We start from the raw sequence: 15,107 nt of genomic DNA, 5'->3' as shown, positions 1-15,107 counted from the left end.
ACGTTCACAGCCAATCGCGCCTCTCCGGTGAGTGGATCTCCCATTCCAAATTGTTGTTTGTTTTTTTTTGTCAGGGGAGGGGTTGGGGGGTTGGTGGTGGTTCCCCCCCCCCCCCCCCACCAACGCCCCCACCCTTTCTCCTTCCAGACTCCCCATCCAATGTGTCCATCCAATGAGAAAGTCAACAAATCCCATTGGATTCCCCCAGCCACCCACCCAGTCATCTCCCTGACAGGATAACTGACAGGTTCACATTGTCTCGCTGTCTGTCACCCCTTCTGATGGAGTGAGGGGCGCCTGCTCCTTCATCTGGCGAGTTCGCTCAGAACTTTGCGTCGAGCCGAGAGGACTCCCCTGCTCTCTCCCCCCAGCACCCCCACTCCGTCCGACCTCTCCTTTCCCCGTCCCCACCCTGACCTTTCACAACGAAACAATAAAACAAGACACGGGCTTCCTTCGCAAAGTGGGGAGAGCTGTTGTCCCGTTCAGCAAAGCCACTTTTGAGGAGACGCGCCTCCCAAGTCGATCCCCGCAGCCAACAGCGGAGACCTGACCTGCACAGGACAGTATTCCGAGTTGATCACCTCCGTTAATATTTCCCAGCAGAGTGGCCTTGAGATCGGATTCGGGCAAATGCCGTGCGACTCTGATTCGCTCCCGTTAAGTTAAGCATTCCAGCAGCCACGCAACTTGTTCTTTTCAAAATCATTGTGCAGGTGCCTTGGTAATCTCACTCGGTGAGATTCCTAATACGAACAGGGCACCGCCAGCTATCAAATAACTCTCAATTATATTTTAAAACAAAAACGATAATCCTTTGCGTATCTGTCTGCGCCAAAAGGTCAGGCGACCAACATTGGACCCTGGACTCCGGCGAATATGTAACTCACTTAAATGACAGAAATTATTTATATCAGTCGCTCTTTTCAAAGGAAAGGGGCTCTTTTCACCAACAGAGGCAAGGCCAGCGAGAAACAAGTCTCCCAGTGCCAGCTACCTCGTTAGCTCGTTCCTCGGAAGCCTGATAAGAATTGATGAGGGCGTTTTATAGGCACTTTGAGACAGGGGCCCGCGGAATAATTACATTTGACATCGGAATAACAGCTCCACAGTCCAGCTATTGGGTTTGAAATTCCATTAAATACAACGAGAGATACGAGGTTAAGATTGATTTAAATTTGCATACATTTTCATATATTTAGAGGGAAAATAAAGGAAGCGCTGGTAGGATTGCCCGCGACACTTTCCCTGAATTCAGCTGGGCTAACATTTCCAAGCGGCGATAAGTGAGTATCTGCCATTTCCATTTTTAACCGCGTTTCGATCCGATTCCGTTTTGAAACCCTTCTGCACAGTTTCAGTTCTGCTGCCCGTTCTCAAGCCGCCGCCGTGGAGATATCATTTCAATCGTTTTATTTTTATTATTATTATTCTGCAACCCGTTTCGCTTTAAAGCACCCTCGGTCCGGAGAACTTCTGGGAGGAGGGGGCAAATTGAATTGCAGTGTTGGCCGGCGAGATTTGGCAGGGCCGGAGCGACTTAATGTAACAGCATCGTCTTTTTTAAAAAGAAAAAAACCCGACTGCAATGTCTCTCTCCTGTACACCTCCCTGTTTGAACTGTCCACCCACCCTCCACAGGATTACCACCGGGCTCTCTCCCTGAATCCTGTGTGTTGTCTGAGTGAAGTTTGTGATGTTAAAGGCGTCCCCCCTCCCTTCCTCCCTCCCCATCCCCTCCTCCATCGTTTGGAGGGTGGGTTGGGGTCTGTATTCTTGCCCCTGTGTATGTGTGTGTGTGTGTGTTTTGGGGAAAGCTGTGAACGGATTCCTCCCGGCATTCTCAAGGTCAAGGGGACAGGGCGAACAAACATTACGACTCCCCCCCCCCCCCCCATCTATCTGACCATGTAACTTTCCGAAAACAAGTGAAGCACTCGGTGAGCCATCAAAACGCATCATGCCTAAGGTTGACAGGAGCAGGAGGAAGAGGGAGACAGGACTTGACAGTAAAGCATCGTGGCGAGTATTTTGAGTTTGATAAAGCAGTCAAATATCTGACCTTTGAACGGCGTGATTTTAATTTATAATTGTCGCCTTGCTAGTACGCCGCGCTCAGAGGTGAGGAGATCACATCAGTTACTGAAGGTCGATTTACGGCTGGTTATTTTAGTTCGATTTGTCACGTTATTTAGTGCTGAGGCTATTTCTCTCCCCCCCCCCCCCCCCCCCCTCTAAAAGGCCCGATTGAGGAACTTGCCTCCTTAGCTCTTTCATGTTAGACTAAGAGGCGCTAACTTTCCAAGTGTAACAGATGCGGCTCTCAGCCGCCCTTTTATCCTGATTTCCTTATTCATAGACACATTTTTGCGTCGATGATCTCGGTTACCATAGAGAGAGAAATAAAAGAGAGAACAGTGGTCACATTATACCATATATCCAAGGAGCAGAATAAAAAAGAGAGACCAATTCAAACAAGGAGAACTGGCCGGACACGAGAGAGGGACAGAGCGAGCATCAGGGTGCTGTAACAGACTGCTAACTGCAACATTAATATATATATATAATGTCGAATCATTTCTTAAAATATATATAGTGTTAAAGGATTCCATCGATAGCAAAGGGCACACTTTCGGCCCAGGTTTACAAACTGTTGGTGGTTGGATTTCTAAAGGAGTTGGGGGGACTGGAGGGAGGAGGGGGCGAGAGAGAGAGAGAGAGAGAGAAAAGGCATAAAACCCCGGACTCCAGACTGTCAATCAGTGCTACGACCTTTTAGACTGGAGCTTCACCTGCCCTGTGTGAGCAACGTCTGTTACAAAAACTGCATTGTGCCGCGCCAGATCGTGTTGAAATCCACCCCCCCCCCCCCCCCCCCCCCCGAGAGGCGCTTTCTCCTCCTTCGTCCGCGCGAATTTGGTTTTGCTTTAAATGTCGAATGCTTCAGAGAAAGTGAAGGGGATGGGATGGGGGTGGAGGTGTGGGAGGTTGGGTGGAGGTGGGAAATTGCAATGATGGTCACTAGCTAAATCGGGCGTCCATCCATTGAAAGTAGTTAAATCGGAGACGTGAAACGTCCCAGTCCTTCTCTCATTTGTTGTCAATTAAGCCCAGTCCCGGCGTTTTCATGAGGTAGCAGGAGCTCACTCAGAAAGATATTAGGCTGGGAGGTTAGCGTCGTTAGGTTTATATTAGCAAGGTGCAATTTCACTTCATTCGGTCAAACTTTTATCCCATCTCTCTCTCTCTCTCTCTCTGTGGATTCAGTCCAGTCTTGCGTCCACATCCTCAGCAACCAATACATCTATAAACACTCTCCCCTCGTTAGCAACGAACTACGGATATAGCTTAAGAAATCAGATTGTGGCATTGTTTTTTTTTTCAAAAACTAATAAATCCAATTGCAATTCTTCAAATTGTCAAACTTTCCCTGTCAAATCATCGCAGGAAGGTGGAAGTTATCCACTGCGATTTGCAACGACTAAGCCCTTTCAATGTATAAAACTAAAAACACAGGAGGCTTGGTTTTGAGCTGACAATCCTGCAGCAATTTATCTGGAAGGACTACGCTCCATTTAATTTTGAAATTTTCTTGATGAACGGCGCGTTATTCACGAAGCAAGTGAAATGTTCTAGCAAGTGCTGGTGATTTGAGATTTCTATAATGTCACTGCTCCAACTTTTGTCAAGGCTTTGGGACAGGTTAGAGAAAAGGACGTGACACAGTTCAGATAAATATGCAGTGTGTGTGTGTGTGTGTCTAAACACCGAACACTCGCTGAGATTATTTGGGATTTCCCAGTGCGTGGTAAATTGACCGCGAATATGTGTAATTAAATATTAAAGATACAGGAACAACAGCAAAAATCGCTGGAGAAACTCAGCGGGTCTGGCAGCCTCTGTGGTGAGAATACAGAGTTAACATTTCGACTCCAGACATCCTTCTTCAGCACTGAAGTTTCTCCAGCAGTTTCTGTTTTTGTTTCAGACCTCAGCCATTGGCAGTTCTTTGTTTAGTTAAAGAAATAGTCTATTTTTTTGTGGGTTTAGAATCGTTACTAGAAAAAAATGCTTATTTGGCTACACTTGCCGTACCTTGTTCGCCTTCCCACATCTTCTGAAATTCAGTCAACATGAGTTGTCATTGTAATATGTTACCAAACGGCTGTCTGTTTCAATTAAGTCTGTTCCATATTTTGTGAGCTTTAATCGGGCGCTTGTCAAAGATTTGCAGCTTGTCCGTCTTATCTCTTTGACGCTCAGTTCTCTAATTTTAGATCTTTATCCTTCGTAAGGAGTGTGTGTGTGTACGAGTGAGTGAGTGAGAGTTGCATGTTATGTGTACATTGCAAAGTATCAGTAGCCTTCCTGCGATATGTCCGGAATGAATTAATGCTGACGGTCCATCTCGATGACAAGAACTCTGGAAGCAAAAAAAAACCCCCACAGGATTAAACACTGTGTCGCAGACCAGAAAGATTGGAAAAATTGATGCACGGGGCCAGATAGACCCATTGAATAGTGGAACAAGATCCAGTGCAGTGCAGGGCTACCTGGCTGCAGATTTTGATCGAAAATGTGGTTATGTACGGAAAGAATCTGTGTGTAAATTATCCAGCATTTCAATGGAAAATCTCCTCAGGAATTCTCTCGGCCTAATTCGGCGAGACCCTGTCACCGTCATTTCATTTTAATTCAAGTAACCGGTTTGTGTAGTGTCGCTAAGGGAAGGGGCAAATATTAAACGCAGGTTATTTAACAGGGCAATAGATAAAAGTTAAGGTCTATTTTATATACATATAAAAGACCGGTTCGCTAAATCTCCCGTGCTAATAATTTTAAACAAGCGATGACGGTGCAGTGCATGCTTTGACGGGAGGAAGGCTTGTGGCTGGGCTCTTTTTGCAAGTGGGGAAAAAAAAATATGGAGAGCCCAGTCCGGAAAACTGCTCCAACAATCAGCAGATGACCCCCTCCCACTCTCTCGCGCACCCCCCACCCCCACCCGATCGGTGGCCGGACCTAACGGATCCCAGGGAATCTGGGAGCGGGGCTGAAACGAATGTTAAACGGATACTGACTGGATGAGCCGTCCATGAATCTCAGCGCGACTAGAAAAGGGGAGGGTCACCCCTTCGAGCTTGTTTACAAATACAGATTGTAACGTTGACGCGATGTCAGCCCTGGTACCAGCGGTGCTCTGATCTGCTCATGAGTGAGAGAGACAAGATTACCTCCAAACCTTCCCCTCCCCACACACACACAAAAATGTTGAAACGTTTGCTTAAGCGAATAAGCCAACTACGATTTTAAAAAAAATAGTCCTGTACTGGCATGTCTCGGACGGCTCAACAATAAAACTTCAACACAAAACAACTTTTAAGGCATAGAGATTGATCAGAAAGCAACTAAACGTTGATTCAGTGTTATTGGATAACTATTAATGAATGAATCATAACTAACAATCAACTTCTACGTTGTAGAACCACGCTCCTGACGCACTTAGTTGTTCAACGTATTTCTTAAAAAAAGAATCTTTGCATTTTCCCTATCTTGTGACTTGCGGCCATTGATGAGCATTCAGGGGTCAATTATGGGATGCCTCCGAACCTCAGCGCACAAAGCAGGAAATTGGTAGAAAAAAAAATCGAATTGCAAACGCTTCACGACCCACAAGAGGATAGTTCTAAAGCAATTCTTGGGTGTCACTGAACTCATTGGTACAGGTGTTGGAAAGGAGTTGAGCAGCAAAACGTTTAGTAGCAGTCTCACCTCCGACCACTTTCAGTCACCCATCACCCTGGTTTATTGAGGCGCTTATTATTGATTTTCAAACCAGGAAGTTAAGGCGTCCCAAGGCGGGCTGCTTTGCCTGTGGCTTTATCCGCTTGTAACCATTTAACGGTGAATATTTGCCCCCACTTTAGCGCAGGGTACCCTTTCGAATGGTCACCGTACCTGTTTCCAACTTTCTGAACTGGGATTTGGTCTCCCCCTGTGATTCGGTTTTTGCGGAGCTTCGGACAGAGCAATGGCACCGATGCTGACAAATGCAGGCGAGTTTCTGATTACTTAAAATAAAAGTGTCAAATCGATCAATTCTGGCTGCTTTCCATCGTTTCAGACAACTAGGTAGAACAGAATGGTGTTTGGGAATACTAGCTACCTTAATGTTTCCCCTCAAAAGCAGTTCATAACCAATCGTGGTACTATCTAGAAATGAGCTCCTGTTCGTCCTTGTGAATAGATTTTCATTCCTCCCAACTCTGAACTGAAATAAATCCAAGTCGTATTTTATTTGTTTGATTCAATATTTTTTTTTACCACAGAGCACAACGTTATCAAAGCCAAGGAAGACACTGATCTGGCTTTTGATTGATCAATGCCTCTTCACTTACAGAGCTCAAACTACAGCTCGTAAAACTTACAGGTATGTGCTGCTCCCGAGACCCCAGTCACTTATTTGCCTACTTGACTGGACAAGTGTGATCTTTAAAAGATGTTGTTTGCAGCTTGGTCCAGAAATTGTAGAGAATTCGAGGAGAAAAGAAGGCAGTTTTGTCCCCGAACTGTTCCTCCACTTCCTCCCCGTTATGTTTTGGGCTTGGATTCAGCTGTCGTGGATTGCTCGTTAAAATAAGATTCTTTTTTTTTAAAAAAAAAAGGGCGACATTTTGTACTTACGTTCTAATGTTGAACCTTATTTAATTTGAGAGGGATCTGTGTTCACCACCTCCCTCCCTTCACGCCCCCCTTTCCCCCTAGAAAGCAGATGGAGCCCCCGATGTGTAGAGTTATTAGGGCACCATTGGAGGACAGTCCATGGTAGCTGTAGACCATAAGGTGACACTCATGTGCCCAACAACATCTCAATGCTCCGAGGATTTCTGGGGTTTTATCTGATCTGCAGTCAGGAATCTATTTTTCTCCCTCAATTATCTCGGAGGATTCTTTCTTACCCCCCGCGCTCTCACATCCAACGAAACATTTGGCGTACTTTTATTATTTCAAAACCCTTTTCCTTTCCAGGAAATTGCCTTTTAAACACCTGGAGAGAATTCATGCCATGGGTTAAAATCTGATCGTTATTAACGCCAAATGAGGACTTTCCTTTCAAGTCGTTTTAGAGAGGCGAGGTGTTAGGGACAAAAAAAAAATAGATCGAGGTTATGTTGTAAAGCACTCCTGTGTGAGACTGGCATTTCACTGCTTCAAGAGATGAATGTGAGGGAGCTGGAACTGGCGTGATGAATCTCTGTGCTGTTCAGACTGGGGGGGGGGGGGGAGAGAAAAATCTGTCCCTTCAGTAAAACAACTTTCTTTAAACAGTCATGGGAAACTGAGAATTGCGGGCAATGTATGCAATTACATGTTCGCCATGACCTCTCTCTCTCTGTCTATATATACATTGCTGGAGAAACTCAGCAGGTCTGGCAGCATCAGTGGCGAAAGAGTAGAGTCTAGTGACCCTATACATTAACCGTGTGATATGATTAATGTGGCGTGTGTTAGCTGAGCAGGATATTCGATGTGTTTGAACAGTATCTATGTAACATCCCTCGTTAACCGACAAGACTGAACGTTCAAATCAGAGACATGTACCAAGAACAGGAATTGCATGGAGTGTTAATTAGCAGTCGTGAAGGGGGGTGACGGGTTAGTATTCCTTGTACTGGCCCATTAGGTCAGCAATCAATAAGGCCCATCACAGAGATAATCTACCCTTCCACACTGGATGAATTTTCGTTGGGTAATCCCAGAATTTCTTTTCTACCCCGATATCTAGGCACGGCGCTAATGTTACTTCGCTTGCTAACAAAACCTAAGCATCTCCCACATTACAGATATGCTGCAGCTGTTCGCCGCGATGTCTGTACAAGATAAACACAAGGAAGGAGGCTTCTAATGCTAACACGGCAGGGTGAGAGAGGGAAATCGCCATTCAGAAAGCCAGGCGTGTTACAGAATGATCTAGGCAGTCTGCTCCCAGCTTACGGATACATTTACTGAGCTCATATCATAATTTGTTATTGGACAGTAATGAAAACAAAAATAATGATCGTTTCAGTCAGCTTTGTCTCCTTTATGAAACGCTTGTGCCTTCCATCTAATTAGAAATGTTAAAAGTTAGATTAATCAAAAGTCTGTGCAGCTTAAATATCCAACCAAGAGAGATTTCGTGCCTTCCATTTCAGATCGAATTGGAAAGTTTTCACTGCTAAACGCACGCTCCGTCTGCAGAGAGTTTGTCATGTATAGCTGTTAGTGTTGTCTGGATTTATTTGCAGTCTGGGATGAGAATTCCGCTTTCCCACCAGGACAAGGTCAATCCCGTTGGATGCCCATCTGATTCCCTCTGACCTGCTGTGTCCCGCACTGATACCGATGTGATTTATAAGGCACGTACAATCCGCAAAGTTAATAATTGTGAAATTGTATACAATAAAGCGTGCAACGGCATTGAGTGTACACATCAACTCGAATAATGCCAGATGCAGCTCGCATTGTGCCCTGTCAACCAGCCCTCAAACAAAGTCAAAGAAGAACACTCTGTGCATTAATGGGAGCCATTCAAAGATTTCAGCTACGTGCTCGCTGGCGTTTTGCGGAACAATGTAGATGTTGTTGATAGCTGGCCATTCTAATATCAATACGCTACCGCTATAAGTCTTATTCTTGTTGTTTCGGTTGAATTAATAGACGGGGTTATATTACATTAAGAAATGACACGCGAAACTCCATATTTCACATTAAAAATAAAACATGTCTGAATGAAATAAACTTAAGGGAATCTGGACGAAGCACCGTCCTTGGGTGACCAGTTCTCTCTGCCCCATCTTCTAACTCCAACACTACCCAACAAGCTCTGGGTCACATTAATTCAGACGAAGCACACTGAACGCTATAATGAGAGTCTAAATTGTTTAAGGCTATGTCAGTCGCACGTAATGATCGACAGAGTAGCGCGAACACCCCAGGAACAGGATCAGCACTTTGTAGTGCCCCGCATCTTAACGAGCTCCTACAATTAGGACACTGGCCTGTTTAGTTTCGAAGGAATCAGCCTCCCTCCCCAGCTTTGGTGGTTTCCTTTGGATAACCCAGTTATCCAAATATCTTCACTCCCCATTTTGTTTTTACAATGCAGGAGATGGAAGACAAATTTAACCAGGTCCGGCTGCTTGAATCTCCAACAATACGAATGGGAGGGATTTTGCCCCCTCTGTATCTCTGGCAGTCTCGGCAGTCTGCATTATGGTTTTGTCCTGGACCAGGTGAGCGCCCAGGGAGAACACACAATCGCTGTCAAAACCAGCACATTCCGAAAGGAGAGGACAGGAATCTCGCTAACCACGTCGTTACGCACAGGACAATTCCTCCCCCCTCTCCCCCCCCCGCCCCCCCCCCCCCCTCCCCCCATCCAGAGGAATCAGAGAATAATTTCTGTTTTTTTTACAAGTGTTAGTACTTGCAATCCCTCATTGTAATATCACGGTCAGTCAATGCTGCAAAGGAGCGTGAGACAAACTGCAACCTGAATCAGCGGGAATGGGCAACCAGGGCTCATCACTTGCTTAACCCGAATATCTGTCCTCAGAGTGGCCAGAGGAGGCCAGTGTTTTTCGTTAACCGCAGCGAGCGTTCCAGTTCATGAGCTGGGACCAGACGCCAGGATGTGAGCGCTCACAGTTCCTAGAGCAACTACCTAGACCGCTGCTGCTGCAGTGAGACCCAGCTATCTCCCATTCTGTTAACACAAGGGTAGGCACAGTGATACATAACGCAACTAACCAGGGAGAATGGGAAAATGAACGCGCTTTTACACAAGCAGGGAGTTTTTTGTGAACTCAACCATCCCACTCCTCCTGCCACCACACCTTTTCTTTACGCTCGACCCAGGCAGGCAGACAGACAGAATACAGGCTGCGCTGAAAGCATTTACCCGGCCAATTCAGGTTGCCCTGGAAGGAATAACGTTCGCCCCTTCAGCTAATGGCGTTCGTTTTAGAGAAACATCTGCTTGGTTTTTGCTATTCGAAGTAAGAGTGGTGTTAGAAACAAAGCCAAAACTTGCTGAAAAAACGCAGCAGGTCTGGCAGCCCCTGAGGAGAGAAAGCTGCGTTAACGTTTTGGGTCATTTCCTTAGAACTGAACCGGACCCGAAATGTAAACTGTGATTTCTCTCCACAGATGCTGCCAGACCTGCTGCATTTTTCCAGCAATTTCCGTTTGGTTTCTGATTTCCAGCATGTGCAGGTCTTTTGATTTTCTAAGAATGGTATTTCTTATTTTTGGTCTATTTATTGGTTTAACCAATTCGGAGAAATCAATTAAATATTGCTCGGTGTTATACATCACCTCTTAAATGTTTCGTAATGAAACATGTCTACAACAGTAATTAGCATCTTTACAATAATGGATATCTTTACAATAATGGACATCTTTACAATAATGGATATCTTTACAATAACATTTTATTTAACTCTTTTTATGAAAGATTCTGTGTCACTATACTGGTAGTGGATTGGAATTTCAAGATGAAATTTACGAAGGTACCTGAAAATGTTGCAAACCTACATGAGGCTACATTAGATTGAGTGCCTGCATTTCATTAAAAACAAATAATGGAATGGTACATCAGTACATTTTGAGATTTATTTGAACAACAGTTTGAATATTATGACGAATAGCAAACTATTACATTAGGAATTCTGAAGAATCTTTCTTTTTTACCAATTTCAAAGGTTCGCTGAACACAGGGATTACATCTTCAGATCGAATTTCAGCGTCTTTTATTTGATCATGTATGTTAAAAGTATTCTGTTTCAAGTTCTCAACTTAAACTCTTTGAATGTCGATTAATTTAAATATTATGTTTAGATGGAACCAGGAACTGTTTGAATTCAAACTTTTTGTTAATTTCGATTAGGTGGGGTTTGCGAATGGGTAGCTCTCCGTGTTGTTAACAGTGCCATAAGTGTTTGGAAAAACATTACTTCTTTGACAAAATAAATTTATTTGATGTCATTATGGATGTTTTAAATCTGGCAACTACTCAGTAAAAGCGCATGAATACTCGGCAAGTACGTTAAATGCTTTACAATAAATAGCCCTGTGAGAAACCCTGATTGGATTAAGGGCTAGGTCAGATGCTCCTGTTGCTTCTTTTTGGTGTCTGATGACTTGTTATATCACAACCATATCGTGTTCTATTAATACATAGAGAGTCAATAACATTCTTTATTCTATATCAGAGTTAAACAAAGGCATTCTGTGTTCTTTTCCAAAAAAACGTCACGAAACAAGATGTCACACAGCCAGCTGGAGGAAATTAATCATTGATGAGTTAGAATGACGGCCCCTTCTACAATTTATTTCAATATCAAAAACGCCTGTTGTTTTTGCCATTTGGAAATCTAGGCTTGTTCTAGTTTACCTTCACTCTGAATCAACTAACGGGAGCACTTTACATATTAACTAGCTAGACATCAGGGACTGGAAACAACCAATACGCATAATACTCAAGGGAACAGAACTCATGAGAATTATGTCATGGACTTCGATGTATCTTTCAAAACTGCTGTGATGTGCGATGCATTATCTATCTATCTATCTATCTATCTATCTATCTATCTATCTATCTATCTATCTATCTATCTATCTATCTATCTATCTATCTATCTATAAGGTAGCCATTTGTGTGAAGAGTTAATAATTTTCATCTTTAAGTTAGAATGTCAAAAATATTCATTGTTTACATGATCAAATTACTGTAACAAATCTTAGTTTACTGCACTAATTTGAATATTCAGATTAAAAACATGCACTGACTTACTACCAATATTTCAAATTGATTGTGAAAGACTTTATTCCGTCTTTTCATTGTCAGTGAGTTGTTTAAGTAACTTTACCCTTTATTGAATAATTTCTCCAGGATTTTTACAATAAAGTCAATGTCTTTTACCACTGCTGGAACATCTATCTCAGAAAATATTGGAATCTTTTGGTTTTGTCTTATTGTATTCACATTCTGAACACTAAATTACCAATTATATGTGTCACAAACTTCACAAATTGTAATTAGATGTATGCACACATATGTGGGAAACAACAAAGACTTGCACACTTGCAAGGTGAAATATGTTTAATATTTAGAAGGGAAATCTATGATAAATCACAAAGAACTAACGTGCTTGGCAAGTTGATGACAATTCAGGTGGATTTAAAATCAACTGAAACTGACAGACCTGATACAGTGTTTTAGCACTATCTACATTTAGTTAACTGTTTTATTGGCTTCAATCTTTTTGTTCAACTTTTTTTTCTCTCTTGCTGCTTGGGAGGTACCTCTTTTTAACATTTATATTTAGCTTGATGTTAATTTATATTAATAATGCTGTACAAAGCTAGTGTCCTGCCATTACTATAACACAATTACTCCAATACTGCCTCAAGACAATGCTGCAAAATAGATAGAATTGTTGAACAATGTCTAGGACTTCAGGGCTACATTAAAATCTGTTGATTCTTATCATAAAAATATATTTAATTAGCAATTTCAATCCCTCTTAGATAAAAAGCACAATATAAGCAATTATATGATAACTTTACAATTATTGCAGTAGATTGTTTCAATACATTAAGAAAATGGCTCACCAGACTAACTGACATATTTGAATAGATTGCACTTTGTACCAAGCTAATACCAGAGGTAGTTAATTTGATTCTATTTTAAATGTGTCAGTTTTAAAATATAAAACAAAAGAGAAAAAATCACTATGGAGTGAAGACATTTTCTACATTCATTTATATTGCAGTGTAGACTTGACATGATTCGCAAATTATTCTCTAATTGTTTTTAAAGTAATCTTTAAAGATGCTTGCACTCAAAGTTAATCACACAAATTTAAAACATAGCCTTAATTTTTCTCTCTTTTTATTGTCTCTAGTCCTGAGGCCGATTCGCCAAACTACAATGCAGCTTCATTGACAGTGATAACTGCAGTACTTCATCTAAGTGGGCATTTTCCATGCATGAGGCCATAGCATGAGTGTTGGTATGTAATCTTATCTTGGAGCTCATCACAGATTTGTATCTACCCACCTAAAATCAGCATACTAATCCAGGAAGTTGGGGATCATTACTGGAAAACATCAGGTTTGAAAACCTTAGTGAATTATTTTTGTTTTTCTTTTTTCCTTTATATGTTGTCGTTTGGCTGAGACCAACCAAACCCACCCAGTGCAATGATTAAAGTTCAAGATTTTCTTGATCCATATGGTGCACTGTGGCTTTAGGGTCTTCAAATGCAAGTTAATTTTCAACCCAAATAGAAAGAAAACACAAGTTATAGTTGATCAAAATTTTCAATAACATTTCTTATGAGATCAAGTATAGTGTTCAAGATGGTGAAGAGCATTTATCAGGCTTTAATTATGTTTACTGGCATTTCTTTGTATAGATACAATGTTTTTCTTGAAATGTTGTAATCTGTTGTATCTGATATTGTTGATAGATCTATAAAATACTTTTTGTTGTATTTGTGAACACAATTAGCATAGGTTTTTAAGCACACTTGTTGCATTTTAACTTGAATGAGTTCATTTTTTCTCTGTTGCAATTGAATAAAGAAGTATACAAAGGTATTTTGATTTTGTCATCGTAAGGAATCTAAGTATTATTAAATTCTTTTGATTATTTTGAAAGTCATAATTGCTCTAAAATTCTGCTGAATATTTCAATTATACTATAACTCTTGAAATTATATTTTTCACTTTTATTGTTGGCATTCTAGTTTGTTACAATTAAGAACACCAAGTACTATATCAGCTTCCTCTTCTTTTCATGATTTTAGATGTTTCACATCATCAATTATAAATGTTTTCCTTAGCTTTTGCTTTAACAAACTTAACCTTTGCCTGGTTCCGGAATTATATTATCTGAAGGGAATACACTTGATCTCATTAGCTACTACTGGGTTCAGAAGCTTTTTTTTAATGTCTGGATCATGCAATGTTTGAAAGAGGAATGATTAGAGGAATCACTGAAATAGCCAGCTTTTTGAATTCCAGTCAAGGTAACTTTGCAGATTGTTTAAATGCAGAACAGTGATTGGGAATTATATCCAAGAAACAGATTGAAGTCCAAATCTTCTGATACAGTACTATGAATAAAGATGTTAAATTAACATAATGATGATGTGTGTTTAATTTCTATAAGTACACAAAATAGGAATCATATCATATCATGATCATTAAAACAGCAGTAAAATAATTTCATTTTTCTTTTAGAATTGCGTTATTCATAATCACTCTGCTTGTCCTGTTGAAACTTTATATAGTTGAATATATTTATGGCAATATGAATTCATAAGTTATTGCTTGCCATCTAACAGCTTATTTGTAATTGTTGCAAGGGAAAAATGGATAACAAATCAAATTAAGTACAAAATGGGTTAACTATCAAACCTAAGAAAAGCAATGACCTGATGTTGATGTAGCAGGGCATCTAATAACATCAGACCCACACACACACATTTATATTTTTACAAAGCTTTGCGTTACAAGTTGTGTGGTGTAAGTTGATAATGAGGCAGCTGCAACTTGAGTGCACAGGGAAAATGATTATGTATCTCCTTTACCAATCAGACTAAAAGATTGTGAAATTAACAGTGAAAGGACTGAGGAGGATGTGTGCATTAGTGTGGGTAGATTCAATACCAAATCAGGGGCATAGACAGGAATAAAGAAAAGATTGAATGAAGGGAAATGGTAAAAAAGAGACAGAAAGAGAAATAAAAGCATTTAACATTAAAATAAAAATTGTAGTTAAAACTTGAATGAATTAGACTTCACTTGCATAATAACTAATTTTCAGTGCCAGAGAGGTTGATTGGCAGTAATGAACAATTCCAACATTGCTAATGGGGTAATTGTGCTTTTAATTCTTGAGCAGCTTTGAGTAAATTACTTGCTATTAGTCCTTCTTGCTGGTATTATTCTTGACTAATGATACCACATGGGGAAGGAAGCCCACATGAAGTCTTCAGCAGAAATAGGTTCAATCTTGCTTATCACATGGTATTTAATAGCTAGTTACATTTCAT

At 41.2% G+C, this 15,107-nt stretch overlaps 1 protein-coding gene across 5 annotated transcripts; it reads left to right on the top strand.

Moving 5' to 3' along the window:
- Positions 1–128: 128 nt before the first annotated feature.
- On the top strand, positions 129–14,212 carry LOC148148833 (uncharacterized). 5 transcript variants are annotated; one of them, XR_015758686.1, is made up of 6 exons: positions 129–1,286; positions 5,928–6,056; positions 6,330–6,430; positions 9,149–9,275; positions 10,746–10,805; positions 12,951–14,212. XR_015758686.1 is itself a non-coding variant. In XM_087992192.1 (6 exons), exons 2-6 carry the CDS (start codon positions 6,051–6,053, stop codon positions 13,045–13,047), a joined length of 330 nt encoding a protein of 109 aa, XP_087848318.1. In that variant the 5' UTR covers positions 141–664; positions 5,928–6,050; the 3' UTR covers positions 13,048–14,212. The 5 variants fall into 5 exon arrangements, 4 of the variants coding, with proteins under 4 accessions (XP_087848318.1, XP_087848317.1, XP_087848316.1 ...); XM_087992192.1 differs by lacking the exon at positions 9,149–9,275 and adding an exon at positions 10,192–10,257 and having other exon boundaries at positions 141–664; XM_087992191.1 differs by lacking the exon at positions 9,149–9,275 and adding an exon at positions 10,192–10,257 and having other exon boundaries at positions 141–1,160.
- Positions 14,213–15,107: the final 895 nt, after the last annotated feature.

Source organism: Chiloscyllium plagiosum, unplaced genomic scaffold (genome assembly GCF_037043375.1).
Source record: "Chiloscyllium plagiosum isolate Xiang-an unplaced genomic scaffold, Cpla_swu_hap1 HiC_scaffold_11, whole genome shotgun sequence".
In the NCBI taxonomy this organism is placed as follows: Eukaryota; Metazoa; Chordata; class Chondrichthyes; order Orectolobiformes; family Hemiscylliidae; genus Chiloscyllium; species Chiloscyllium plagiosum.
This window is presented reverse-complemented; position numbering and strand designations above follow the sequence as displayed.

Bases quoted from the DNA above. Each gene is read 5' to 3' on its own strand.
- LOC148148833 (XM_087992192.1), top strand. The intron at 10,258-10,745 runs GTCTTTTGATTT...CCAATTTCAAAG, and splicing joins CTGATTTCCAGCATGTGCAG to GTTCGCTGAACACAGGGATT. The intron at 10,806-12,950 runs GTATGTTAAAAG...TATTGTCTCTAG, and splicing joins AGCGTCTTTTATTTGATCAT to TCCTGAGGCCGATTCGCCAA.